The following is a 27189-nucleotide window of genomic DNA, read 5'->3' as shown; positions in this document are numbered from 1 at the left end:
CGCTGCGGGGTTCCACCACGCCAGTCTCTGAGATCCAATACCGGGTAGAAAACCTCCGTATAAAAGCCCGTATACAAATCCATACGGTTTACATACAATCCAACTAACTGTCCTGAACTTTCTTCTTCTTCTTTACCAAAGATGTCAACAATTCCAGATCTCTCCAAACCAAATCAAGCTACTCTTAAGCCCATCATCTTCATTGATGAGATAGCCAAAGAACCAATTACGGCCTACTCGAACGAGTCTGCTCTTATGCAGCACGTTCCACTTACAGGAGGTTTTGTAAAGTCATTGGACCCTGAAAATTTCCCATTTGATGCTGTCATTGAAGAGGGAGGCGATGATATCACATTGAGAGAAGGAATTCCCAACATTGGCCATCTCGATTGTAACTTATACTTGAGGTTCAAGGATGATCCCACCAAAAGAGCCTACATCAACTACTCCGGAATCGTTCACTTGGACGGCACCTCGGGTGAAATCATTGGTAAAAAGAAAACTGGCATGAGTTTCCAGGAAGGTTATGTTACCTGCCATCCTCAATTCTACGTCAGTGAGGACTGTAAGGCCGAAAGATGGGTCGACCGCAAGAATTTTTTGGGCAAGGGAAGATTTTTGAGAGATGATAACGGCGTGTTAAAAGTTCAGTACTGGTTGTACATCTTGGAGTAGAGGACTAGTCCTTGATCTATTTCTATTTCGCTCAATGAATATATTATTGATCCTAATTTTTTTTTTTGTCTCTCGTATAAATTGCCACCATCCTCTTTACAAAAGACTTTACGATGACTTCTCTTGTATTTGAATTGTCCTCGTCATGGCTTCTCCAATATTCTTTTCTCAACCGCCTTCTTCTTTCAATCTTGTAAGCATATTCCGGGGCGTCCAACTCGCTATAGTGGGCGCCTATAGAACTATGGCCAATTCCGGCTTGACAGGAGATCTCGGCCTTCTATGTTGGAGAACACTGCGGCTATTGGTATCGGGGTTTCTATTATACGGAATTTTTATGATCCCTACGTTTCTGATTAGCCTTGGTTTGAAGGCAATGTCATGGTTCAATGTGATTTCTCCTGAAACCTCTATAATAGTCGCCGATCTGATGAATTTTGTTCAGCTCAGGTTACTCAACCTGGTGCCCTATATTGTGATGTCATTGAGGTACATTGACAGCGATTTTGACGTCATTTTTTGGTCTTCTTTTGAATATTCAGATATTCTTGGTCGGTCTCGTTTAGATTCCAAGTCATCCATCACCCCCAGAACTTATGCTGACAGGTTTCTGCACACAGACTATCAATTTGCTTCGGATAGCAACTTTGCTTCTTCACCATCGGTTGCATTTTTACAGTTGCCGATCAGTGCACTTATCAGACTTGCAACTTCTTCTGTTGGATTTGATGGCACAGGATTGGTCAATTTCATTGTCAGCTATCTCCTGGCTTCGACCGAAGTACTGGTTGCATATTTCTGCTCCAAAATCCCTTTTGTAGGAAGAATTGTGCTTCCATTCACCGCTTTTCAGCTCTTGAATACGTCTACAGGAACATGGGCTGCCTTTTTTGTTCTGCTGATGTGCTGCCTGCTTCCTTCTCAGGACTTCTCTCTCCTCATAATCACCACACTTCTTGGTTCCAAGCAGCTCTTGTTTGTTCTATTGGAACCTTATTTAAGCAGGCTCCCTTTCACCAGACTTCAACTCTCTAGATGGCATATGTCTCGTATTGGTTCTCTTTTCGGCTTCAGCCTATTCAACTATATTGTAATGATTAATTCACCTCTATGGTTTAGTCTGATATATTTTGCATTAGCACAAGGTGCTACTGCTTTTCTTCTTACCAAAATTACCGATCCTCCTCCAATCTTAAGCAATACTAAGATGGCTGGAAGGGCCAATGGAGTTGAGGACGATATGGCGGCTGAACCTTCTAATCGTTTTCTATCTCCTTCTTCTAGCTCTGCTAGGCTTGTTGATTTGAAGATTCTAACCAGTTGGCTAGACGAACAAAGTGAGTGGAGCAAAGATTATTATGAGGGATTGGATGAGATATTCGATGATCTTGACTATGTGATTCCAGGAACTTTCATTAACAAGCCTTCCACCGTATTTTATTAGACATTTCAATTATATAATCCGAATTAATATATAATTACATAAGTAAGATTGAGATTGCTAGAGCAATAGGACCAAGGCTGGTCATGTAGTTTGTAGCCGCGATTGCAGAAGACGAAGAAGACGAAGACGATGATGATTCTGTGCTGATTGCAGAGGTTGCAACGGTGGTTTCCTCCGTACTGTTAGAAAATGAAGTCTCGGTGATACTAGTAGAGTTGGCTGAATAGCTTGAGTCAGCATACTGGGAAGCATAGTAAGAAGCAGCAGTAGTGTTCGAGTTCGTCACAGCAGCAGTACCGTACTCCTCTATATAAGAAGTCTTTTCAGCAGCACAGTCGGTACCAGTTGGCTGAGTAGAAAAGCCACACTCAGAGAAAGCCGAAGTGAGATACTCAGCATAGTCAGACCATAAACACCAGCCGCAGTCCAAGCATTGAGGTGCCAAAGAAAGAAACGTTTCGCTGTCTTCACAGAGACAGGTAGAGTTGTAGTCAGAGTCACTGTTTCCATCTGGTGAGCATTTTCTGGCTGCAAGAATAGCATAACCACAATTAGAATGGCAGTCATAAGATGCAGAATCATCATCTGCAATCGCCACACCTTGAGCTTTGGCGAACGCAAGAGGATCTGCCTCTGCATTGGCAACTCTGGCAGCGGTTGCAACTATGGTGAGGGAAAGTATAGTAGAAAAGAACTTCATTAAAAATACTACAAGGAAATGTTTACTTATTGTCTCTTTCAACTCCAATGCTGAATGCTGCACAATCGGCACTATATATAGGTTGATTCATCAGTATATCCCGGTTTTGTGTCTACAAATATCTGCTTTGACAGGAAACCAAATAGTATGCCTAAAACGTAAATCTATTTTTTTCGGAGGCATCGGACAATTTTTGGAAGGTATTCTATTTGTTTTACCTACTTTTCTTTTGGAGCACTTTTATCAGTACATATATAGATTGAATTAACTAGTCCACAATCTGGCAGTAGAGTCAGCACCAGCGGAAAATAGCCAGGCTTCCTTGGGATGCCAGCACACATCCAAGACACCAAGCGAGTTGATCACCTTATGTCCAGTCAACTTCTTGAGTGGAACTAGTAATGGATTGCTCATCAAGTCATCGTAGATGGTAGCATGGAACACGTGGATGGAACCATCATCGGAAGCTGAGCAAAATAGTGGCAGGCCTCCTTTGTGGAACGACACCGATCTCACTGCCTTTTCGTGGTATCTGAGCGTCTTGTAAGGCGTGTTACTCAAATCCAGATCATGCCAGAGAACTCGTTTATCGTAAGAACCAGCAATGATGTGATCGCCTCCTCTAGGATGAATATCCATGCAAGAAAGCCATCTTGCACCCGGAAGCAACTTCTTTTCCAGCTTCTGTTGCTGGAGATCGTAAATTCTAATGTATCTCTGCGACATCACTACTAGACTAGGCTTAGTAGGATGGAATTGTGCATCCATAATGATGCCCTTCGATTTTCTAAATGGTGACTGAGATGCGTGCTTCGATAATTGATGGATGAGCACAGAAGCCTTGTTTCCACCCTCTGGTGAAACTGAAACAAAGTAATCACCACGGTGATGCCACGAAATCTTTTTGATGGCAGAGCTAGACGTACTGCCGCTACCTCTGGAGGTGACTATCACACAGGCAATGTCACGTGCAGACTGTGATACGGTAGGTTTGAGCCATTTGGCAGCCTCCGCCTTTGTTGCCACTTTGTCATTGTCCTCTTCATTAACATCCATCTTGGTCTTATCACTACCAGTTTTGGCATATCCCCAACCGTTTTCAATCTTGAGCTTACTCATATTTTCAAGTTGATATCCAAAGATAGGTGGAACCACCAAATAGACACTGCTACCGCAAGCTATAGCTAACAATCTGATATCTGAAAGAGGATTCCAAGCCAAGGCTTCAATGTGATCTTCAGAGTTCTCCTTCACATCTTCAATAATTATGATCTTAAACACTTCTCTACCTGTTAACACTTCCCATATTCTCACAGTACCGTCATCGGATCCGGTAGCCAACCAGTTTCCCGAAGGGTCGATGGCCAACGCTCTTATTCGTCCTGTGTGTCCTTCATATATCGTAGATGTGCGTATTGGGAAAGGCCTTAAATCCTTAGGAGATGGCAACTGTGGAATAAGAGATTCTGGGTCGATGTTCAACTTATTCTTCCTCACTCTTGGTGCCAAATACAAGTCCAAACACCTTTCAAATCTCTCTCTGATGGCCTCGCTGTATCCAGGAACCTTTCTGAGAGCACCATATTTCTCTGGAAGGAAGCCGCGCTCTCTGTCTATAGGATCAGTCTCTTCCCACTGTTTCTTTTCAGCTTCAGTAGGCAAATACTCTTCCGGAGGATTATAACTCTCCTCGTTAGTTGGAGGTGCCAATTTAGGAGCTCTAAGTGTCATGATATGATCCTTAGAGATCTCGTCATCAACCCCTTCCCAAAGATCATAATCCATTTCAGCTTCCTCCTCCTCCTGTTTGATTTTTTGGCTCGGAGGAACGATTCTTCCCTCTCTTATGGCCTTGACGATCTTCATGATTCTCTTGGCCTCGTGTTTGGATGGAACAAACCGTCTCTTAGGTTCTGGTGTGGCCATCAATGGCATTACTTCCACTTCACTGGTAAACCATTCAATAGTTGGAGCATACGGGTCAATTCTATCGTTTGGATTTTCGTTCTTCTCTATCTTCTGAATTAATTCAAGTTCTTCTTCGGTCAAATTCAATGCCTTACCAGAGTTTTTGTCCAACAATCCCGTCCATCCTTCAGGAATATCGATACTCTCCAAAAGCTGCTCCAATGCTGAGCCTTTGGCAGGTCTCATAATTCTCTTACCGTTGATATCATATCCAATATGAGGATATTCATCGTAAATTGAAAGCGGTATGTTTCCCACAGTGTTATACTGCTCGCCATCCGAATCATCCGAATCATAAACCGGTTCAATATCTGGTTTCAATATACGGCTGTTTCCATCTGCCCATTTTCCCTTTCTTTCCCCGATCGAGTTTAACGAGCCACTAGATAATGTCCTTAGCTTCATTCCTGATAGCTTGTCTGTAATAGAACGTGTATCCTCGACTGCATCCTCAAAATCGCTAGAATTACCATCCTCTGATTCCTTTTCTTCTTCATCCTCCTCTCTCAAAAGCCTGTCAAGTTCTGCATCCGAGTCATCTGATTCTGGAGCGTTTTTTTCATCGTCATCGAAATCTTTATCTTCGTTTTTCTTCTCAACTTCGCTTTCACTGCCGCTTTCATCAGCATCGATTAGTCCGTTAACTTCAAATTCTTCCTCTTCCTCTTCCTCTTCTTCTACCTCGTCCTCTCTATGATTTCTCTTTCTGGAAGTCATCTTCAGTTCCTAATGTTCTAGATCGTAAAAAGAACTTAATTCTTTTCCTTTGTTAAGATCTGAAAATCCATCTGAAAAAAATTTTAAGATTTTTTTTTTCTTTCAAAATGAAAAAAAATAATTCTTTTTTAAAAAATATACCAGCCCTACGCGGGGATTGAACCCGCAACCTTGTGATTAAGAGTCACACGCTCTACCGATTGAGCTAGCAAGGCATATTGGCTTTATTAGCCCACTCTGATTGTGATGAGTACAACTTTAGTATGTCAAAAGAAGGCATAATATTTATGTTGCAGAAATTGTGCTAATTACGAATGTATTCTTGTCGTAGTTTAAGGGTGCTGTCATCTTATATATGGTATAGGTGATGATAGTAGTCAAAACCCGAGATGTCTTGAGCATCGAAACCTCTTGTCGGGAAAGGTTCCTGGTCTTGGTGGTTTGCTGAAGTCAATGAAAAGGTATGAACTGATTGAAAATGCGCGCTCCTCTCTCTGAATAGAAGTTGTCTACTGTAGATACATTGGAGCAGTATAGTTGGGATAGTCTATGTTGGTGGATTCCGGTGAAAATTCAAATGTCTAATATTAAGGATTCATTCAAATAAAGTATTTTATCTTTCATAATCACCGATGGAACTTGTACGCTGTCAGCAGGCATTCCTGATGAAAGCATTTGCTACCGATAATTCCACCCAGAAAACATCATGTAGTAAATAGTGAACTTCACCAAATTAATCCGTGAGAAAGATGAAGAAGTAGGCGAAAATACTGCTATAAAAGAAGGAAAAGACTAAAAAATAAACACCGTGAGATCATATAAAGCTTTCATACTACTTCGCATCCTTTTTTGAGTAAACTATTTCAGGATGACTCCCTGATTGGTTATCTAACGCCAACTTCCAATGATTCTAACAAAAGAATCTTGCATTCATGATGAGTATTGAGGTGAACAGTTTTTTCAAGCTGGTGATGAACGTTTAACGTCAAATTTTTTCGGGTCTAAAAGTATTGCGGACTGTTTAGGAAAAGATGAGCAATTTATGAATCTTTTTGGCAAGAACGGCATCGACATTGGCATTGTTTCCGTGAACGAAGGATCAAAAGTTCCAGATTTTTATATTTCAGCCAATTATAAAGGGATGACTATTGAATATAACTCATTCTATTGAAGAAAATGAGCTGATTTGAGATTTATAATATTAGTCCCTGTACCAGATATATAAGTGGATCTTTGTTTCTCGTTGATTGCAGTGTTGAGGAAGTAAAATCTTCAAAAATCTAAGAAGCCATGTTATTTCAAAGTACTCTATTTACTATCTTGCTTGCCTCTATGGTTCATGCCCACTTTAGAATTCCGTATCCTGGTGAAAGAAATGCAACTAACTGGGATACTCAAACAACGGGTCCCTGTGGCGGTGACAATTCCGTTGTTCTTCCCAGATATAAATGGAATCCTGAAGGATCGCCAATGGACCTCTATATTGAGCATAACAAGTCGGTTGCAAGCATCTACTTCTGTCCAGGTGATGACTGCAGTACGGATAATGATTTTAGCGTTCTCCTTTACAAACCTTGGCAGATGGAGGCTGCTGCTAACTTCTGCATACCAGCTTTAACTCTCCCTTCAAAGTATGATATTGCTAACCAGACTGGTACTTTGCAAGTCATTTTTGCAGGTAACTCAAAAAAAGAAGGCGAGTACACTTACATGTACAACTGCGTTGATATAGTCGTTGACGAAGAAGGTCCTGTATATAATGGAAGTCAGTGTTCGAATACCACCGATGTTGATATGTACTTTCAGTCCGATATTGACAATGAGATTGCTTCCACCAGATTCGACAATATTTCTACCTTTACCATCTTGGATGCTATGTTCTCCAAGACCATGAACATGTCATCAACTACAGCAGATGAAATGGCAGGTATGTCTGGTATGAGTGGTATGAGTGGTATGAGTGGTATGAGTGGTATGTCTGATATGTCCGATATGTCTGGCATGTCCGATATGGCTAGTACGGCCGATATGAGTGGAATGTCTGGTATGAGCTCAACTGCTACCACTTCAGGCACTTCCTCTTCTTCATCCTCGTCATCTGACGGTGCAGGTCGTGCTTTTATTGTCGATAGCGGAATTTTAGCATTTGCTACTTTTCTTCTGGCTGTAATCTAAGTTTAGTTAAATGAATTAGATTTGATTCACCTTTGACACAATTTGTTTATTTTTAATTCTCTTTGGGTTTTATAGGTAAGCTTCATTGTAAATTCTCTAGCTATGCCATGATGTTTCATTTATGTAATAGAGTGGTTCATCCGTTGACAGTTGCCTGAATTTTCACCGAAGACTGAGCAATCAGCAGATTACATTGGGGTTCGAAATTTACCGAAACTTTTAATTTGGTGCCAGTAGCAGTAGAGTTTGGTTATTTTGAAAGGCTCTAGACAGGTCTAAACTGTTCCAATGGTCTTGAGTACAAGTCATTCTTATCTTCGAAGGAACTCAAATTATCTTTAGGAAGCTAGAATGCTATTCTGCAAATATTGATGCATCAAATTCTATATGAAGTTCGATTACTGGTCAATCATTTGTGGACATAAATTGTGATCATTAGCCTAGGGCAGTACAGTCTACATCAAAAACTCTTGTGTCGTGTTTTCTGATAAGTTTCGTGTGACTCTTTCTCAAATCGAAATCTTGGGATGGCTTTTACCTCTCATAGGCAACTGATAGAGATAGTCTTTCGGGTTTGCATATGTAGATCGTATCATAAATCTACTAGAAATTTACAGTAGTAATCGTTGCCTTATGTATGTAATGCACCTTAAAAACTCTCAGCATCTCCTATCAGTACTATCAGCTCTGTTAATATATGACCCCTTGCCCCAGTGATATCCGGTTATCTGAAATAATGCTTACCTTTGGAAAACGTCTGATATAGAAAAGCATATCAGCTGGTACAAACATTCTGGAAAGTTAGTCAGGTGAGGCACGGAGATCAAAACTTAGGGGCACTTCCTCGGCACTTCTTTTGCGGCTAAACGTTTGATCTTTTTCTCTCTTTTTATTCCAGATTTTCATAAAATGGGCTTCAAGATAAGCATGCACCTTCTTTTTTATTCGCGCACACGTTTCGCTATCTATTTCCTCGGGAATAGCCGAAAGTGATATGATTGGCGCGATGCAGAATATTCACCACTTATCGAAAAGGGTTTGTCAATCAACATAAAATCGTTTCTATTTCCAGATTCGGACGGAGTATGGGAAAGGGTTTATTTCAGAGATTGCATTGTTAAACATCGGGACTTCTTTTCCGGATAATCATGAGAGAGTTTAAAATAAGAATGGAGTATATTTCACTTATGAATATAAACTATATGTGTGCGTGCTTATATCTACATCATTGCCACCAACTTGTTATCAAATTTTAGGTCAAGTTGAGTCTCTTGTCTCATATTAGAAAGGATGACTGATTCAGATACAAGATCTAAAACACCAGACCTCGATATTGAGGTCAGAAAGATTTCAGAAGAGGAGGGTGTTCAAAATGAAGACTCCTATGACGATATTAAGGATGAAAACTTTGATTTGTTTAAAGAAGGCGGGCTTAATGATGAAATTGACCAGAAGGAATCTACACGTGTTGCCAGGAAGTTTGACTACCATATGATGTGGATTTTATGTACCCTTTATGGTATTAATTATGTCGATAAGGCTGCATTAGGTTGGGCAGTCCTTCTTAACTTTAAAGAAGACTTGAATCTAGTTGGTGATGATTATAGTTGGGTTTCTGCGATTTTCTATTTTGGTTACTTGGGTGCGCAATATCCTGCTTCGTACTTGTTACAACGGTTCCCTGTCGGTAAAGTTATTTCCATCTCTACTCTCCTATGGGGTGTCATCATGTTTGGTCATATTGGCTGTACAAACTACGCCGGTATTCTTGTTTGCAGATTCTTGCTAGGTGTTTTTGAGGCCCCTATCTCTGGTGGCTTTGTTTTGTTCACATCTTTATTCTATACAAGAAAAGAACAGGTCACCAGAACCATGTTCTGGGGTTCCATGCAAGGTATTTTCTATGTTATCTTCAGTTTCATTTCCTATGGTTTGGGTTTTGCTCATAACTCTCACCTAAGTGAATGGCAGATGGTCTATCTTGTTTTGGGTCTCTGCTCTATCACTGTTGCTTGCATTTGGCTAGTAATGATTCCTGACTCTCCAAAAAATGCACGTTTCTTGAACAAGGAGGAAAAAATCATTGCTATCAAGAGAGTTTCCCAGAATATGATGGGTACTAAGACCAGCGACTGGAAGTATAGTCAAATGTGGGAATGTACCCTCGATCCGAAGACCTGGTTCTTGGTTGCCTTTATTGTATTGTCTATGATTCCAAATGGAGGATTGACAAACTTTGGTACTTTGGTCTTAAGTGATATTGTTCACAACAGAGTGCAGTCTATTGCTATCTCGGTTGGCAGTTCCTTTTTCTCTTCTGGTCAGATGCTTATCTACTCCTATTTTGCCTCAAGGCACAACAATCTCAGAACAATCGGTATGTCATGTCCTTTATTATTGGCAATTGCTGGTCTTTCTGCCGTCTACGCTACCGAGGATCATGGTGCCAAATGGGGACGTGTGTTTGCTTACTGGATGATTAATTCCTATGCCGTCGTCTGGCCGTTCACTTTATCTATCATCGGATCCAATTATGCTGGTCATACCAAACGTGCTACTATGAGTATGTACTTGCTTATTTTCTTCTCCGTCGGTAACATTATTGGTCCATTCTGTTTTATTTCCGCCGATGCTCCGAAGTACACCAAAGCTTTGGCCACAAATTTAGGCTGCTTCTGTGCATGTTTCGCTATTGCGGTTTGCTTCAGATTATATCTTGTCTGGGAGAATAAGAAAAGAGATGCCAAGTACGGTGTTGTTCAACTTGAGGATGTCAAAAATGAAGAAAGACATGAGGGTGTTCTTAATGGTATGAAAGATCTTACAGATATCCAGAATAAGGACTTCCGTTACGTCTTGTGAGTCCGTGGTTAATTTTGGATCCGTACTCGGTTTTTGTTATTTTCTAGCTATTTGGGTTACTTCTTTATTTACATGCTTATCTACATACTAATATCCATGTAAACTAGTTTGTTTATTCAAAGAAATATTGACATAATAACCTCTTATATGCGTATTCAATTGTAAGAGTTCCAACTGGTTACTCTAAATATAGAAATACAAGATATCTCGGAATCTCGGAATAGAACTCCCGATCAGAGGTTGGGAACAAGGGGTGGTAAGAAGATCTGATATTTTTCATCGGATGTCCATCACTGTTTTTTCCTGTTGAAAACTCTTTGGCATAAGGGTAAGGATGAATTGGGAGGATATTCGGCAATTTAAGTTGAAGCAGAGAGACGAAAAGTTAAAAGAATATTATGTCTCTTCGGAAGAGCTTCCAACTGTTGATCAGTTGAACGATGTTTCTAAGTTTCTCGACACCACCGATCTCATCTCCGAGGAAAACAGATATTTGACAGAGATCCCTGTGTCTAAATTAAGGAATCTCTACTTTTCAGGTGAAACTAATGTTGAAAGGATTGCTTTGGCTTATTTTCATAGGGTTGCGTTGGCACAGCAACTTGTTAACTGTATCACAGAGGTACGTTTCGAGGAGGCTCTTGATGAAGCCAAAAAGCAGGACTGCTATTTCCGAAAAACAGGGGATCTCTGCGGTCCTTTGCATGGAGTGATTATATCTTTGAAAGACAATATCCGGGTTACTGGGCTTAGCACATCGATGGGCTTTGCAGCTCTTGCTGAGCAGCTCGAGGAACATGATTCGGTCATTGTGAAACTACTCAAAGATCTCGGAGGTATTATCATTTGCAAGAGTAATACATCATCTGGAATGATGTACTCGGAAACCACAAACGAGCTTTGGGGAAGAACTTTGAATCCATATAACCGAAAGTATCTTAACAACGGTGGATCGTCTGGAGGTGAAGGTGCAATTGCTGCTCTCGGAGGTTCGTGCTTTGGTGTTGGCTCTGATATTGGTGGTTCCGTAAGACATCCTGCTGGCTTGAATAACGTCTATTCCATCAAGCCATCATTTGGTAGAATACCTTGCTTTGGAACAGCCTCTGGGCAGCAAGGACAAGAGTCCGTCCGTACTGTCTATGGCCTACTGTCCCATCACCTTGAGAACGTGCAGTATGGTTTCAAGGCCATTGTGGATTCGCAACCTTACAGGCTATATGATTGCTCGTGTATTCCACTTAAATATAAACCATATCATATTGCTGAAAGGAAGCTCATTGTTGGTTTCCTAGATCAGGATGGCTTAACATCGGCAACCCCTCCTGTACTTCGAGGACTCGGTATTGTCAAAAAGGCAGTGAAGGATGCTGGTCACTATACTATTGACTGGCCGGCTACCTATCTCAAGGAAATTAGAGAGGCTATATATCCATTCTATGAAGCCAATGGGTTTAAAGGCATTTTAAAGATCATTGAAAAAACAAATGAACCGGTTGATAAAATGCTCTCAAAGTGGTTTCCAAAGGCTCGCGATATGCCTGTATCAGAGCTTTGGCAACTTCAGAGTAAGAGAACCACTTTGGCTCAACAATATCTTGATCTTTGGAATACCCATTGTGATCATGGAAGAATTGATGCAATTATCATGCCGGTATCGCCATTTCCTGCATGTCTCAAGGATGGTGTCGTTCCCTTGCCATGTACCGCTATCTGGAATGGCTTGGATTATTCAGCTTCGACCTTTCCCGTAACCAGATGCGAGATATCCGTAGACGGACCTATTTTGAAAACACAATATGTATCTGAATTAGACAAAAAGGTGCACCAAACTTACTCAGATAATTTAACCAAGTTTGAAGGTGGTCCTGTTGCACTTCAAGTCGTCTGTAACAGATTGGAAGAAGAGAAATGCTTAGAATTGACTAAGTATATAAGTAGCTTGTTGCGTTGAATTTGGTCTCAGATAGTGTTTTCTAGGTACTTTTTAAGTTAACCCCAGAAGTGATCACATCGACTTCTTCAGTCTTCAAGTTTTAACACCCGTCTAGAAGCCATGAAATTAATATTAAGGTTCCTTGAATTTAAGGTGTTCAAAGATTACCTTCAAAAATCAGATAGTGTCAATGTGCTTATCTGGGCTTATTGAAATAATTCATTAATTTCATAGCGCCTTCTGATCTCATACTGGGCAAGACTTCTTTTCAGTTTTGTAAATATAATTGCAGTATACACCCAATCAATTCAATGTGATACCATGTCTACACAATCTATCAAATATTCAATATAACCATTTACAGACAACTTAACAAAATCTTTGAACCTTATGTGCCACTATGTTTGTATTTGCTATAAAATGCACGGAGCTTTTGAGTCGTGAGTGCAACTCGATCGGTATCGAATGTTCCTAGATTTCATTTGGCTTTTACGGTGTTATTGACACAATTTTCTCGTAATACCTTATTAATTTGGTGTAAGAGTACTTGAACCGCTGGACTAGCCACTGATATACGTTTATTTATCACTTACATTTTCCCAATTCTTTGAACCACTGCACTTAGTATCAAGACACAATTTTGATTGGTACATATACTAACTGTAGCCTGATTATATTATTGGGAAAGGGTCTATGAAGGTGTGATAATAGAAGGAGTGCAAGCCCCCGGATGTGAAATTTAGAGGCATGCAATAGGGTTTACGCATTCTGAATTGTTAGTGCAAATTGGATATCCATTATCTAAAAATATTGTGTATGTTTGACATAAGGTACTGAGAAAAGAAGCTTTGAATATCGACCTAAATAGACACCCTACAGAAAAGGATATCTTTGAATGTTTGAAATCAAAGCAGATATGACCTGTGTAGTTGCCTAATACATGTATGAAGGCTAGATAGCAATGAAAGGAGCAGTAGATCTTTCATTTTTCTGTCCCTCCCTATTTCCTTAAGAAGGCTTCCGAAGTATACCACCACACCACCGGCCTTCTGATTTCCTTGTGATTTCCTTTTGATTATGTATACTCGTTGGGTGCAACTATGCACAACCACAGGGAAGGAAGATAGTCAAACAGTCAAGGAGTTACAAAAAAAGAAAAACCACTTGGGTAAATAATCAAATGGATGACCCCATGATCTATTGTTAGCATTCCTAAGCGGGCAACCTCTTTGTTCAAAGTTGCTCGTCGGGTTCAGAGCATAGGTAAATAATAAAAAAGAAAAGTAATCCGCGAACCTTAAAGAATTTCGCATGTAAATCCGGGCCTTTATCGGGAGGATTATGCAGTTATGATTCGTCAAAGTCGGTTATCCTTTTAGAAATTTTCGACATTTTCTATGCACGTTTCTTTTTGAAGTTTTCATTTCCTTTTGCATGTGGCTGTAGACTGCGGGGATGAAGCTCTATCAGATTTAATAAAGCAGAAACCAGGAGATAATGCGTAGGTATAGTAGAATGTCATCCGGTGTTGCCAAATTTTGTTTGCAAAAGCAAAGCATGCATCGGTTTATTCAAATATCAAATTTTTGAGTTCTGAAGGGTTTTTATATTCCAGGTCATCTTTTGTGCTGTACAGAGGTTTCAATACCTCAGTTGCATCAATCATGAACAGGAAGCACAATACAACTTTTTATTCTCCTGCTTCTCTAAAAAATCTGAAAAATTAAGTTGAAAGTTTTTTTTTGAGTTTGATATCAACTGCATCAATCTTCTTATTGGCACCGAATTTTTCTAACAATCATGCAGTTACTAAATCTATCATAAAAACTAAGGCATGTTTTACTAACCTTGATTTTTCTTTTTGAATGTTTACATTAAGTATTGAAAACACCGAAGAATTATATATAGCTTTCACCATTGCCATAAGTTGTGAAAGATAGTCAGTCGTCCTTTAAAAAAGAAAACCATACATAACACATAGCGTATATTAAAATTAAAAAAGAACATGTTTTGGCTTTGCCTTCAAGTGTCATCGTCTTTAGCATTATTTAGGCTTACCTATTCTAATCAAAACATAGATCAAATGTGAAATCAAAATCTTGAATCTTTAGTCTGTATTTGTCGAGAACAGGGGGTCCACAAGCTTCGGAACCAACACCATGAATAGCATCATCCAATCTGACATAATACTGATCATAATGTTTAACATCACATGGATGATCAGCTTCTTCGACGCCATATTCGTCACTTAATTTGAAGTTAAAAGTTTTGTTTTTTTCAGAAATCACCAGTTTTTCTGCATTCTTGTATTTGATCTTCAAATAGTGAGTGTCGGTATGGTTGCCGTTCTCTTGAGGATAGTCATAAACAAAGTCTTCAACATCATTGGAATTGTAGTTTCCATACCTTTGAGAAAGCTTCTTGTCCGGATAAGATTCTCCAGGGCCACGACCAGTCCATTCATAAGAATCATAATTATCACCTAGCCAGAATTCATAACCAATCCTAGGAATATCCTTTGGCTGGTAATCACCAGTTATCTTCAAAGTAGTATGTAAAGTTAGCTTGTTCGGGAAGATAATGTATTCTTGAACGACATCAAATCCGTAATAGAAAACAGGCGGACCAACCCGAGACTTGACAATCACCTTCGCCAAATACTCGCCTGTGCCCTTTTTTACAATGACTTCACGAACATTTTGTTTGACTAAGTTCATGTTGAACTTCTTCCAGTTCGGAGCATCCTTTGCATTGTCGTTGTTTGTTGGTGGTCTCCAAAATGTAATTGAAGAGCCATCATACTTGGTACTTACAGTCCTATCGCCGATTGTCAACCGTTCAATTTTTCCAAGGAGTTTATTGAATTCAAAAACAACGTTTTTTGAAGTAATAGTAACAAGTTGAGCAGTCTCTAAAATAGCAGCTTCATCTCTGACTGTCTCTGAAGTGGGCTCTATAACCTGTAGATCTGGTTCGAGTTGACCCCATGCAACTTCAAATCCAGCCTTTAGTACGCCAGAGTCCCTCTTCAATACAGCCGATACGTTCTTGGTGGTGACATCTAACGTGATAGATTCACCCGGCTTCAAGGAGGTGACTTCCAAAACCTTATCATTGTCGACATCCAAAAACTTCAAATGATCGATCGTAGAGAAGTCATACCTGTTAGTTATCTTAACTTCAGATGATGTCAAATCAATGACAACGGGTTCCAATGTCTTTTTTAATTCAACCACACCTGGTGTTGGATTGTGCTCAGAGTTCAATAAACCATCCATGATAAAAATTCCATCGTTGATCTCTTCATTAAAGTCACCGCCATATGCGTAAGCCTTGTGGAGCTTTCCATCTTTTTTACTAATAGTCTCAAACTCGATACCATGATTGGCCCATTCCCAAATGAAGCCTCCTTGGTAAAAGTCATGACTGTAGAACATGTCTTGATATTCCTTTAGGTTACCGGGACCATTGCCCATAGCATGACCATATTCGCACAAAATTAATGGCTTATCAAACTTTCCATTGCTGTCAGTATGATTTTTCCTCCATCTTTCCATCAAGTCTAAAGGTGGATACATGAAACTATACACATCAGCAGTTTTGGCGTTAACATCGCCCTCATAGTGGACAAGTCTGGAAGAATCTAGCTTCTTGATCAATTTGTACATCAATTGATGGTTAGTACCATAACCGGCTTCATTACCAAGAGACCAAAGAATCACAGAAGGATGGTTTATATCACGTAACACCAATTGCGATGCTCGATCCAAATAAGCAGTCTTGTAGTCTGGATTGCTAGACAAGAAGTGTACGTTAGGGTCATAGTAGAGGTGCTTAGTATCACTATCCTCTGCACCAATATTGTTATATCTGTTATAAGGTTCCTGAACACCATGAGTTTCCAAATCAGCCTCATCGATAACCCAAAAACCTAACTTGTCAAAGAAGTTGTACACCCTTGGATGGTTCGGGTAATGCGATGTACGGACAGCATTGACGTTTTGGGATTTCATGAGTGCCAAGTCCCTGACCACAAACTCCAAAGGAACTGCTCTACCACATCTAGGGTGATTTTCGTGCCTGTTAACGCCCCTGAATAAGATTGTCCTGCCATTAACCTTAATGTTACCATCCAAAAGTTCAATCTGTCTGAATCCAACGTGATTGTGGACAGTATGAACAGAAGTTCCATCCACTCTGATCAACTCCAAAGCATATTTATACAAGTAAGGGTCTTCTGCAGTCCAATGCTTTGGAGTAGTGACAGAAATCTCTAGTGTTTTCTGGGCATCTTCCTTGCTGAATTCAACAGACTTGATCGCTGGGGTTGTTGGCTTGTCAAAGTCATTCAGCAATGCTTCGGTATCGATACTCTTGTGAGGATCTTCAAAATCATACAAAGTAAACTTTACAGAGTCATAGTCGGTACCAACAACACTTAGATCTAGAAGTAATCTGGCATCCTTGTAACTGGAGCCAAGAAATCTCGGATCCACCTTATAATTTTCAATATGTGCCGCCCGGGGTAAGGTAAGCAATGAAACATCCCTGAAAATACCTGAAAGCCACCATTGATCCTGATCTTCAATGTAAGAAGAATCAGACCACTGGAAGACTTTCACACAAATCAGGTTTTGACCCTTGACCAATAACTTTTGTACATCAAATTCGGCTCCATTACGAGAACCTTTGTTGAATCCAACGTACATCTGATTCATATAAACCTGAAAGCTATTATCAACACCCTCAAATCTAATCCTGTGATTAAATTCTTCAGGGTTGGAAATGTAGAACCGTCTGGAATAGACACCGGTTGGATTTAAGATCGGAGGATTTGGAATATCAATTTGGAACGGGAATTGCACATTTGTGTAATGTGGATGTCCATATTTTCCATTACTCTGCAATTGCCAATGAGATGGAACTGCAATCGAACTCCAAGAATCGAAGTCTGAATCTCTAAGCTTTGTTAAGTCAGGAGACAAAATAGGAGAGTCGAACAATTTGAAAGACCACTCGCCATTCAATGACTGAAAGATTTCAGGATCATAAGTATAAGCTCTAGTTGGAAGTCGGTTTTCGGAGACAACCTTAGGGTCTTTCAAGTAAGAAGGAACTAACTCTGTCGTCATTTTTTCGCCTTCAATCCACTATTACTTAGTAAAGCCCTAGCATTTCCCTTTTCAGGTAGTACAGGGTACATCCACTGTCTTTTATGCTTTCGCAGTGCCAAAAAAAAATATTTAGAAAATGAGGAAAATGAATGCTTAGATAATTTGCATCCATTGTTGCGTCATTACGGATAAAAGTATATCGCATTGCCAAAGTACATACGAATGGATGGGTCTGACCCTCTTAGCAATTTGAGAGTAAGTTAAAGTACCGTATTTCTAAATAATGCATTTATGAGTTTCCGGAGTGCAATATCCCGCTCTCATGGGTTTTGAACCAATGACCTAGTTAAGCATCGGCAGATTTCCGGAACCCCTCAATTAAACCACTCATTGTAAGGTTCCCAAAAAATGAATCAGTAGATGTTTTGCATGGCTGCCCCACCTCAAATAATGATTGGTATGACTTTGAAATTTTCGGCTGGAAGAAATGTAAAATACGGCTTTGAAACGGCTCTTTCTAATTGAATGCGGGGAAAGTCGTTCACTGCAGTTCCCATTGAATACCTTCAAACTATGCATATGCGTCAGAACAAGTTATAGCATCCATAATAGATCACGTTATTCCCCCTCCATTTAGGATAAACCTATTGAAGAAAAACTGGAGTTTTTCCCTTAAACGGAAATTTATCTCTTGCAAAAGCAATTTTTATGTATTGTTTCGAATCCAGAAGTTTATTTTTCTTGCAGTATTGATGAAGAATCATTTAATATTTCATTATAAGAAATTAATAAAGACACATGTAGTCACTTTTATTCCGCAAACTGAAAAAGAATTTTTCCTTTTTTTCTGTTTTCATATATAGAGAATGACGGAAAATGGATGCAGATTGGATAGCGCTACCACCTCTAAACTATATTGCTGGGAATACTCCTAAATCTGATTTTGATCACCTGTTCTCAATCGTCAATGAGAAAGTGAACACTACTAAACTAAGGACATTTTTGTTTCTTTTTTATGTGTATGTACTTTTCTAATTTTTCATTCATTCAGTTGATCCATGATAGTATTGAATTCAATATTTGAACACCGATAAGATTGCCAATAAGTTCATTGAGAACTCGTCACGCATTGTTTTCAATGGCGGATTACAGTGAATACACTGAATAGTCACGATGTAATTAGTATGGGGGATGTTCTTCGGGGTTTCGTTTGTTGGTATAAATGGGGGTTCACAGTAGCATTTTTTTTAATGCTTTTTGTTTTGTTTCCGTAGTTTATTCAGCTTATCTTAATCGTACTTGAAATATTATGTCAGAAACGATTAATTCTCAAGAGGCAACGCTCGAGAGGGAGGAAACCTCAAACTCTAGACCTTTAGAGAAGCTCAATGAGGACGTTCCAGAAAATATGGATAATATTGAGCTTCCACCAGCATTTTCAAGACAGTATCTACCATTGTATGGCATGTGCTTGGTTGTGTATCTTGTTTCCACTATGCAGGGATACGATGGTTCCTTGATGGGTTCCATTTATACCATGAAAGATTATTTGGCCTACTACAACTTAGATGTTAATTCTTCTACAAGTACTGGTCTAGTCTTCTCTATTTATAATGTTGGCCAAATTACGGGTGCATTCTTTGTTTGGTTAATGGATTGGAAGGGTCGTAAGATTGCCATTTGGATTGGTTGCTTGGGTGCTGTTATTGGTGCAATCATAACCGCTGCAACCACAAATAAAGAAGGCCTAATTGGAGGCAGATGGTTTTTGTCGTTCTTCACCACCATTGCCAATACTGCAGCTCCAAGTTACTGTGTCGAAGTGTCTCCACCACATATCAGAGGTAAAGTTGCTGGTTTGTATAATACGTTGTGGTATTGTGGTTCCATTCTTGCTGCTTTCACCACGTATGGTACCAATAAGAATATGATTGGTTCTGATAAATCCTTCAAAATTCCATTATATGTTCAAGTTTGCTTTCCCGGAATAGTTGTTCTACTTGCATGGTTTTTGCCTGAATCTCCAAGATGGTTGGTGGGTGTTGGTCGTTATGATGAAGCTCGTAAGTTTCTTGTAAAATATCACTGCAATGGAGATGAGAACAATCCATTGGTGGACCTTGAAATGGCTGAAATGGAGGAATCCTTTAAGGACGTGAAATTATCTGATCCTCTAACTGCAATGGATATTAGACCTTTATTTAGAAACAGGTCTGATCGGTATAGATTGGGTTTAGTTGTGGCAATGGCATGGTTTGGTCAATTCTCAGGCAACAATGTCTGTTCATACTACTTGCCTACAATGTTGACTAAAGTTGGTATGACTTCCGTTTCAACAAATGTGCTAATGAATGGCGTTTATTCAATAGTTAGTTGGATTTCTTCTATTTTGGGATCCTTTGCTCACGATAAAGTTGGCAGAAGAAAAATGTTTATGATCTCAACTTTGGGATCTGCCTTAGCCCTTACGGGTCTTGCTATATGTACTGCCAGGTATGAGGCTACTCAGTCTGATGGAGCTTCAAAAGGAACTTTGGTGTTCATCTACTTTTTTGGAGTCATCTTTTCCTTTGCCTTCACTCCTATGCAGCCTATCTATCCAGGTGAAGTCTCTTCTAACTTGATCAGAGGTAAGGCTCAATTTGTTTTAAGTATTGTTGCTGGTGTTGCTCAATTTGTCAATCAATTTGCCTCTCCAAAGGCCATGGAAAATATCAGATATTGGTTCTATGTTTTTTACGCATTTTTTGATGTCTTTGAGTTCATTATAATTTATTTCTTCTTTGTTGAAACTAGAGGTAAGACGTTGGAGGAATTGGAGTATGTTTTCGAGGCTCCAAATCCAAGAAAAGCCTCTACAGATCCTGAATTTCTCAAAGATATCAGGCTTGCCAATGGCTTTGAAGCTGAAAATATGAGAACAAGTGAGCCTAAGGCCACTGTTGAACAATCTGAATAGAAAATGTTTTTTTACTTACTTTTTTACAATATTTTCATTAAATTGTTTTTGCTTCTCATTCATGTTTTCTACGTGTAAGCATTATTTATCTTTGGTTCGATGAACATTGTCTTTTAGTGTGTTACGAAATTTAAGAATATTGAAAGCTCTGAAAAAGAAATTTTTAAGGTATTAAGTAGTGGACCCATTAGAGCCTGATGAATCTGTAGAATTTTATCTCGTTGGACTTGGTTTGCAGAGAATGATACTGCTCATTTGTACATTCCGGGTACTATAAGTAAAATAGTAGAGCAGGCAAAGAAAAAAAGTAATGCTGTGTCACACAAATCAGATGTAATATGAATGTCGTCTAAACGAATACGAGCAAATGTTTCGAGCCTGTGTATTCATATTTGTTTCGAATATTGGAGAGTATTTACGAGCTTTGAATGATGGAAATGACATTACCAGAGTTGTGGTAATCGGAATTCTTGTAAACTTGTTACTACTTCGAGAATGTCTTTTTTCTTATCCTCATCTCCCTATGGTGTTCTTGTTTCTTAGAGTGATGAGTCTCCATTGCTAATTACTTTTAAACTGAACATTAACAGGAGATGTATAAGGTTGTTGGTAAAATTGTGAACAATATGTCGGTCACTCCCAGTGATATCTTCTGTGAACCCTTCAATGCTCAATATTCTCTGGTCAGTTTCTGGCCAGACCATTGGATGTCCGAACATTCAAGTATTTGATGCTTATCACCTTGTCACCTCGCCCCTCATAAGAAATATTATAACCATGTATGTACCTAGCCTCAGATAAAAAATTGCACAAGGCCGTAACAAGTATATTTATCAATAAATTTTTGAAGATGACGAATATACTGATTTGGTATTGTAGAGAATCCATGTTGTATGGTGATCATTTTGGAGCACAGAGGTCATACAGTGATCATAAAATGTTAATTGTGTGTTGAATACCTTTTGGCAGAAATATTAATCATAACTCTCTTTTTGGGGTTCCTGGCGGATTCTAAACATTTTGATACAGAAAGCAAAGGGTATTTCAAATAAAAAATTATTTCTGAGATTTGGCATAAAGTCATAATTGTCAATGTGCCATAAAATAAAGCCCACTTTTGAAATTGTGTTTTCTTGTATGAAATCAGTGCCTTTGTAATGTTCTATTCCATATATTTAATCATTTTAGGATCATATTAAGTTTTTTCAGCAATGAAATTTAATGTTATGTCTTCATCGGTTATTATCGCCACCTTGTTTTTTTCCATCTTCCACCAACCCTGAGTACTTCCGCAGTCTCGATCATTCAGAAGATTTTCTGAACCAGTCATTTCTGAATGAATAATTAACATTTTAATGGAAAAAAAAAACTTCAAATATTTAGGATGTCTGAAAGATTGGGAATCACTCAAAGGTGTATGGCAACAAATCAAATGCAGTTAGTCTGTGGAGGGAGGGTAATCTATAATAACTTTGAACTAAGTATTTTCTTATAAGATGGGAGGAGAAATGCTTCTAATATGTTTGCTGATCTTAATAATGAGGAAAGCATTAGGATTTTTTTTCCAAATCTTGCTCTGTCCAATTATGCAGTCTGTATTTCTGAAAGTGAAGAGAAATTCTCATTATTCTTAATTATCCAATTATGTTTCCTCAATTCAACGATAGCTCTTAAATTTATGATTTTTAGTTATTTATGAACGAACTGGCTGGCCGATACATCCATCAGAGAATAGTCACAAGTGGTGGTGTATAATCACAATTTGAGCTATAGTCAACACAACACCATGCTGTCAAAATGAATAAACTTTTCACTAAGTTGGTCGAAATATTTTCAGTAATATAGGACATGCTTGATGACATAAGAGCAAAAGACATATTTCACTATTTTTTCGCTCCTGGGGTAAGATCACAATATATAAAAGAGAAGAAAGAAAAGATTGACAATGGTATAACATAAGAGAAAACTTATTCATCAGCTATTCCAAATTTTAAGTCGCTTTTAGAATCTCGGAATTTAAGGTAGGCTGCTTATAAAATTTTCTAATGCAACCAGTTCGTAAATGGGAAGGATTTATTATTTTTAACCGCCAAATCTTCTTCCCCAATATCTCTTTTTACGAAGAGTTCGGTACAATTCATTAACAGTTTGTATCAAATAGTGAGAATGAGGAAAACGAATTGTTATTGAGTGTCACTATAATGCACTTGAATACCTAAAATTTTGGATACTGTTGCTTTTGCAGTTGCCGATGTCGTGAAACTACAAACTTTAGCTTTTCGATGAATTTATTATGAAATAATAAGGCATTTTGCTGTCTAGAAAACAACATTTTGTTCGAATGATTATCTCCATTATTTTGAGAAACACTAAGGCTTTCAGCTTGTACTTTTCAAACCTATATATCATTATACTTAAATCATTATTAATTAACTAGATTTATGTCGATTCAAATAATACTAGCTTATGTGGAGTTTGAAGCTTATAAACTGATATATCTGGACAGAGGTAATTTACAGGGCAACAAGGATTGCCGCATTGTGTAAAAAAGAAATTAAGTTCGTTATATGAAGAGCTACTAATCATAACAAAAGGAACATACTTTGAAAATCAACTTTCCTTTATCCTTTTTTTATTATTATCAATCTATATTATATCTAATTTGATCTAACTATTTCTTTCTGAATACTTACTGTTCATACTGTGACTGTATGCCTTTATATCTGACTCAGATATAATTCCTGGATTGAAATACGTTAGATATTAGAAACAACTAAGAAACCAAAGCTCAGTAGCTCATCTTGAGAAGTCAACACTAAACTGAAAGTATCATGTGACCATAATCATGTGCACAACACCGAAATTGTTGGCAGTAAACAAGTCTGATTAGGTGTAACTCATGGTGGCTAGCATATTTTTTCTTCAAAATAACTTGACTCTCAATGGAAACACCATTGTTTGAAATATTCTCTATCTTCAAAAAGAATATTAATATTTTATTCCTGTTTTGAATTATCTCTTTACGTAAATCTAGGAAATATAAACGAGCAAGTGATCCACATCAATTTATCAGAAACAAAAGGCTCAAACTAAAACAAACAACATAATCCTGATGTTTCTTTTTGAAGATACCACTTCCCACTTTTTATCTTTGCATGCTAAGCAAGACAACATTCCTGAGTTGAATTTATCAGAGTCCTTGTTCACTATCAACAGTGAGCAACCATATCGAAAATACCGTCGGAATTTTTGGGCTTCGCGCTTGAAACATACGACGACTACTTTATGCATTCTTTTTCGCCAATGTCAGCCAACTACTTTCTTTACAATTTCTGCACGGATGAAGAAAACAGGGGTTCAAAGCTTGTATATTTGTCTGCCTTGACTGCGAGACGGAATGAGTTGAAATCGAAGTTGGCAATCACGTTCACTGATATGTTGTAGGATGACCAATATTTGTTGGCAATACGTATGACGTATAATGACACCTCTTTCGGGTAGCCATTACATTTTTGAAGGGTGGCTTCACAGCACAAGATCAAATAATATGAACTCTGGCTCGCTTAGAGAGTACCATGCAACGCGAAAATTTTCATGTACATTATCTTCTTCCTCCTTTACTTGACTTCTACAGATCTACTAAAATCCACCCTCTAGAGAGCATCTCTTACACTATACCATACTAATAGATAATAGACCGTGTGGCTGAGCATATGGGTCACCTCGCTCATGCCTCGACGTCTTCACTTTTCGGCAGCTTCTTGTTTGACATGAATAACGTTGCAATTAGTGCCACAATTGCCAAAGCAAAACACAACCAGAAGACATCATGACAGCTTTCTAGGATTTTTCCAGCAACCAAGGACCTATCGTGCTCATTCAATTTGTCGAGCAAGTCTGATCGAACGATGACCTCTGAGATGGCGTACTCACTCCCCTGTATCATTGGCGAAATTTTGGCGATACCTGATGTCAAAGTTGCGGTGTATATCTCCTCAGCGATCTCCAAAAACAAAGCAGTCATACTTCTTCCGAAGATGAAATAAGCAGTCATCAAGATGTTGGTACCGGGAGTTTTTGGTGCATTAATGAGACCACTCATAATTGGACCCTGCATATTCAGACCAGTGGAAACTCCAAGCAAGATCTGGAACCCAATATCGCGGCCTAGGTTATCCTTCTGCTTCATTAGCATAAGTAAGCCCGCGGCGGCCGGCAAAAGGAGCCCTGCCAGCAAGGAGAACGGCTTGATTATCCGCAATTTCTGAATAAGGATTCCGCTGCCAATCGATGACACGCACGAGGAGACAGCACAAGGAATCAAAGACAAGCCGGTGTGAAATGCGTTGTGGCCGATGACATTTGCAAAGTATATGCTGATGAACTGGAGCGCTACCATCATTGCACTGTAATTGAAGGTAATGACGATGAAAGATGCGAATATTTTCTTATTGAACACAATGTTTGAGGGAAGCACTGGGTATTTGGAGAATTTGAAATTATATTCGCAGAATGCAATAAGAAGTATTCCTCCAATGACGAGACAAGAGATGGCCGATGCTGTCTTCCAGCTAGACCCAGTGATTCCAAATGATATGCCCATTAGTATGAGGACTGTCGATGCAACAATAAGGAAGTTATCAAGAATGTCAACTGTTTTTAGCTTCTCTCTAAAAGTTCCAACAGGAGGCTTGGGATGGTAGGATAAGATAAAAAATGGAAATATGATAGCAGAACAGCAGAGATTGAGGTAGAAACACCATCTCCAGCTAGCATACGTTCCAAAAATTCCGCCGATGACGGGACCAATGACCGAAGCAAAGACAAAGGTTAAGGTGAGTGTTCCGTATAGGATTGGCTTTTTATCAATAGTAGTAATTTCTGTAGCTATGATCATGACAACAGTCTGAATGCACGAGCCACCCACACCTTGAATAGCTCTTCCGCAAATAAACATATTCATGGAAATGGAAATGCCAGTTATTAGAGAACCAAACTCGAAAAGGGCCATGCCTGACACAAGGATCCACTTTCTGCCAAAGCTGATCGATAATCGTCCCCATCCCTGCGCACAACACCCCATGGGCATCATAAATGCTGCTGTAATCCATGTCATCTTATTGAATTCATTGAAATGGTCGGCAATTGTTGTCAAGACAGAAGCAGTGATCATCTGGTCCAAGGCAACCAAAAATGTACAGAGAAGGAGGGACGAGACACATGTATAGAATCTTGCACCAGTGAGAATTTGGTCCTCTCTTCTGGTACCGTCACCCGCATCACTCTCTCTGAATTTCTCTGGTTTCTCACCTAAATGTGCTGAGTCAATATGCGAAAGCTTATCATCAGCGTTCAGCATCTGCTCTTCAAAAGTTTTCACAAGCCCCGTTGATTGGAGTCCCATCTCTATCCCACTGAGCTGCTGTTCACTTGGGCTTGAACTGACGGACTCTGTCATTTCGAACACTTTGTATCTGAAGTTGATAATACATTACGAGATATATGTACATATACTGTTTCTACGAAATCTAGCATGTTTATATATGTTTCGTCTGAAATTAGTTGTCCTCAGCAGATTGTTCTTAAACTCATGAGAACTGACAAAATCGTTACGGCTGTATTCGGACGTCCGATTACGTCCGCCAAGCCGTTTTTCTTACCCCAAACCGCATAATTTCCCAGAAATATTTTACGACAGGACTTGGGTCAAGGGCCCAGTTTTACTAAAAGACTTCGAAACAAGTTTACCAGTTTGAAAAATACAATGGAAGGTGTATGGACCAGTAAGCAGCTTTTGAATGGCCCGTGAAGAAGAATGAGCATTCTGGTCCCGACTCTTGGCGAGTAATTCATTGACCATAAGGAAATCATGATGATTCCGGCTGTTTAGTGATTACATACTAACTATAACTCAAGAAATATAAGTGCGTCTTGTGCCTGAGATTTCAGAATCCTACGAATACCGTTTTTAGGTGTTGCTATTTAAATCCTTTAAATTTTTGTAAAAAGAGCGGCGTCTAGGCATTGCCTTTCCTGCTGGTGTTTGTGATGCTTATAAAGTATAAGTTAAAAGCGGCGGAGTTATTGATCAGGGGGTGTAGAGTGGGAATCCTACAAAGCGATACATTCAAACATTAGTAATTGACGGGATGGGAAGAATTACTATATTGCGAGGAAAAAGGACCAAATTCACTGCATCAAGAAGTGCTACACACACCACACTTTGACTTAAAACTTCCTCTTTATCCATCTTTTACTATTACCTATCAGTATCGTATCATATTATATTATGTTCTGTCATTGAATACGTGTTGCTGATATTATAGCGATATCGACGAAATCTGGGCCAAATAAAGGGTCGTAGAAGGACCAGAAGAGAATAATAATGAACGGCGGATATAATCGTATGTCCGAGCTTCGTCCGCTTATGTTTGCTTCAACCGTCCTCAACCTCTGCTGGACGTATGATGGAAAAGTTTGAGCCAGCAGGGGCTCACAATGCTGGAAGGCTTTGCTGGAGATTCCAAATTAACGTTACTGCGCCAATACTCTGGACAGCGTCCGTCAGAAAACTGCACATAGACAATTCTTTCTCAGAGAATTACATTTGTCCTTGTACTAACAATTAAGACTTACTCA

At 39.1% G+C, this 27189-nt stretch overlaps 10 protein-coding genes and 1 non-coding gene across 11 annotated transcripts; 6 read left to right on the top strand and 5 right to left on the bottom strand.

Moving 5' to 3' along the window:
* Positions 1-141: 141 nt before the first annotated feature.
* On the top strand, positions 142-675 carry FOA43_003240 (uncharacterized protein; the record flags this gene model as incomplete). The annotated part of the gene is made up of 1 exon (XM_038923493.1): positions 142-675. The coding sequence occupies one exon, from the start codon at positions 142-144 to the stop codon at positions 673-675; it is 534 nt and encodes a 177-aa protein (XP_038779421.1).
* A 1042-nt stretch (positions 676-1717) lies between these two features.
* On the top strand, positions 1718-2119 carry FOA43_003239 (uncharacterized protein; the record flags this gene model as incomplete). The annotated part of the gene is made up of 2 exons (XM_038923492.1): positions 1718-1724; positions 1815-2119. The coding sequence occupies 2 exons, from the start codon at positions 1718-1720 to the stop codon at positions 2117-2119; spliced, it is 312 nt and encodes a 103-aa protein (XP_038779420.1).
* A 34-nt stretch (positions 2120-2153) lies between these two features.
* FOA43_003238 (uncharacterized protein) lies at positions 2154-2819 on the bottom strand (the record flags this gene model as incomplete). The annotated part of the gene is made up of 1 exon (XM_038923491.1): positions 2154-2819. The coding sequence occupies one exon, from the start codon at positions 2817-2819 to the stop codon at positions 2154-2156; it is 666 nt and encodes a 221-aa protein (XP_038779419.1).
* Positions 2820-3083: 264 nt separating this feature from the next.
* ERB1 (Ribosome biogenesis protein erb1) lies at positions 3084-5504 on the bottom strand (the record flags this gene model as incomplete). Its single annotated transcript, XM_038923490.1, has 1 exon — positions 3084-5504. One exon carries the CDS (start codon positions 5502-5504, stop codon positions 3084-3086), a length of 2421 nt encoding a protein of 806 aa, XP_038779418.1.
* A 142-nt stretch (positions 5505-5646) lies between these two features.
* On the bottom strand, positions 5647-5719 carry FOA43_003236. Its single transcript has one exon. It is a non-coding gene; the product is annotated as a tRNA-Lys (tRNA).
* A 1117-nt stretch (positions 5720-6836) lies between these two features.
* FOA43_003235 (uncharacterized protein) lies at positions 6837-7679 on the top strand (the record flags this gene model as incomplete). Its single annotated transcript, XM_038923489.1, has 1 exon — positions 6837-7679. One exon carries the CDS (start codon positions 6837-6839, stop codon positions 7677-7679), a length of 843 nt encoding a protein of 280 aa, XP_038779417.1.
* Positions 7680-8848: 1169 nt separating this feature from the next.
* On the top strand, positions 8849-10541 carry FOA43_003234 (uncharacterized protein; the record flags this gene model as incomplete). The annotated part of the gene is made up of 2 exons (XM_038923488.1): positions 8849-8853; positions 8969-10541. The coding sequence occupies 2 exons, from the start codon at positions 8849-8851 to the stop codon at positions 10539-10541; spliced, it is 1578 nt and encodes a 525-aa protein (XP_038779416.1).
* A 147-nt stretch (positions 10542-10688) lies between these two features.
* On the top strand, positions 10689-12495 carry FOA43_003233 (uncharacterized protein; the record flags this gene model as incomplete). Its single annotated transcript, XM_038923487.1, has 2 exons — positions 10689-10692; positions 10934-12495. 2 exons carry the CDS (start codon positions 10689-10691, stop codon positions 12493-12495), a joined length of 1566 nt encoding a protein of 521 aa, XP_038779415.1.
* Positions 12496-14540: 2045 nt separating this feature from the next.
* Positions 14541-17609, bottom strand: LAC4_3 (Beta-galactosidase (Lactase); the record flags this gene model as incomplete). The annotated part of the gene is made up of 1 exon (XM_038923486.1): positions 14541-17609. The coding sequence occupies one exon, from the start codon at positions 17607-17609 to the stop codon at positions 14541-14543; it is 3069 nt and encodes a 1022-aa protein (XP_038779414.1).
* Positions 17610-18900: 1291 nt separating this feature from the next.
* LAC12_3 (high-affinity glucose transporter) lies at positions 18901-20550 on the top strand (the record flags this gene model as incomplete). The annotated part of the gene is made up of 1 exon (XM_038923485.1): positions 18901-20550. The coding sequence occupies one exon, from the start codon at positions 18901-18903 to the stop codon at positions 20548-20550; it is 1650 nt and encodes a 549-aa protein (XP_038779413.1).
* A 3727-nt stretch (positions 20551-24277) lies between these two features.
* On the bottom strand, positions 24278-26008 carry FOA43_003230 (uncharacterized protein; the record flags this gene model as incomplete). The annotated part of the gene is made up of 1 exon (XM_038923484.1): positions 24278-26008. One exon carries the CDS (start codon positions 26006-26008, stop codon positions 24278-24280), a length of 1731 nt encoding a protein of 576 aa, XP_038779412.1.
* Between the last annotated feature and the right edge of the window lie 1181 nt (positions 26009-27189).

The sequence above is a fragment of the Brettanomyces nanus genome, chromosome 4 (assembly GCF_011074865.1).
Source record: "Brettanomyces nanus chromosome 4, complete sequence".
NCBI classification, from domain to species: domain Eukaryota; kingdom Fungi; phylum Ascomycota; class Pichiomycetes; order Pichiales; family Pichiaceae; genus Brettanomyces; species Brettanomyces nanus.
The sequence above is the reverse complement of the archived record's forward strand: the minus strand, read 5'-3'. Positions and strand labels throughout refer to the sequence as shown.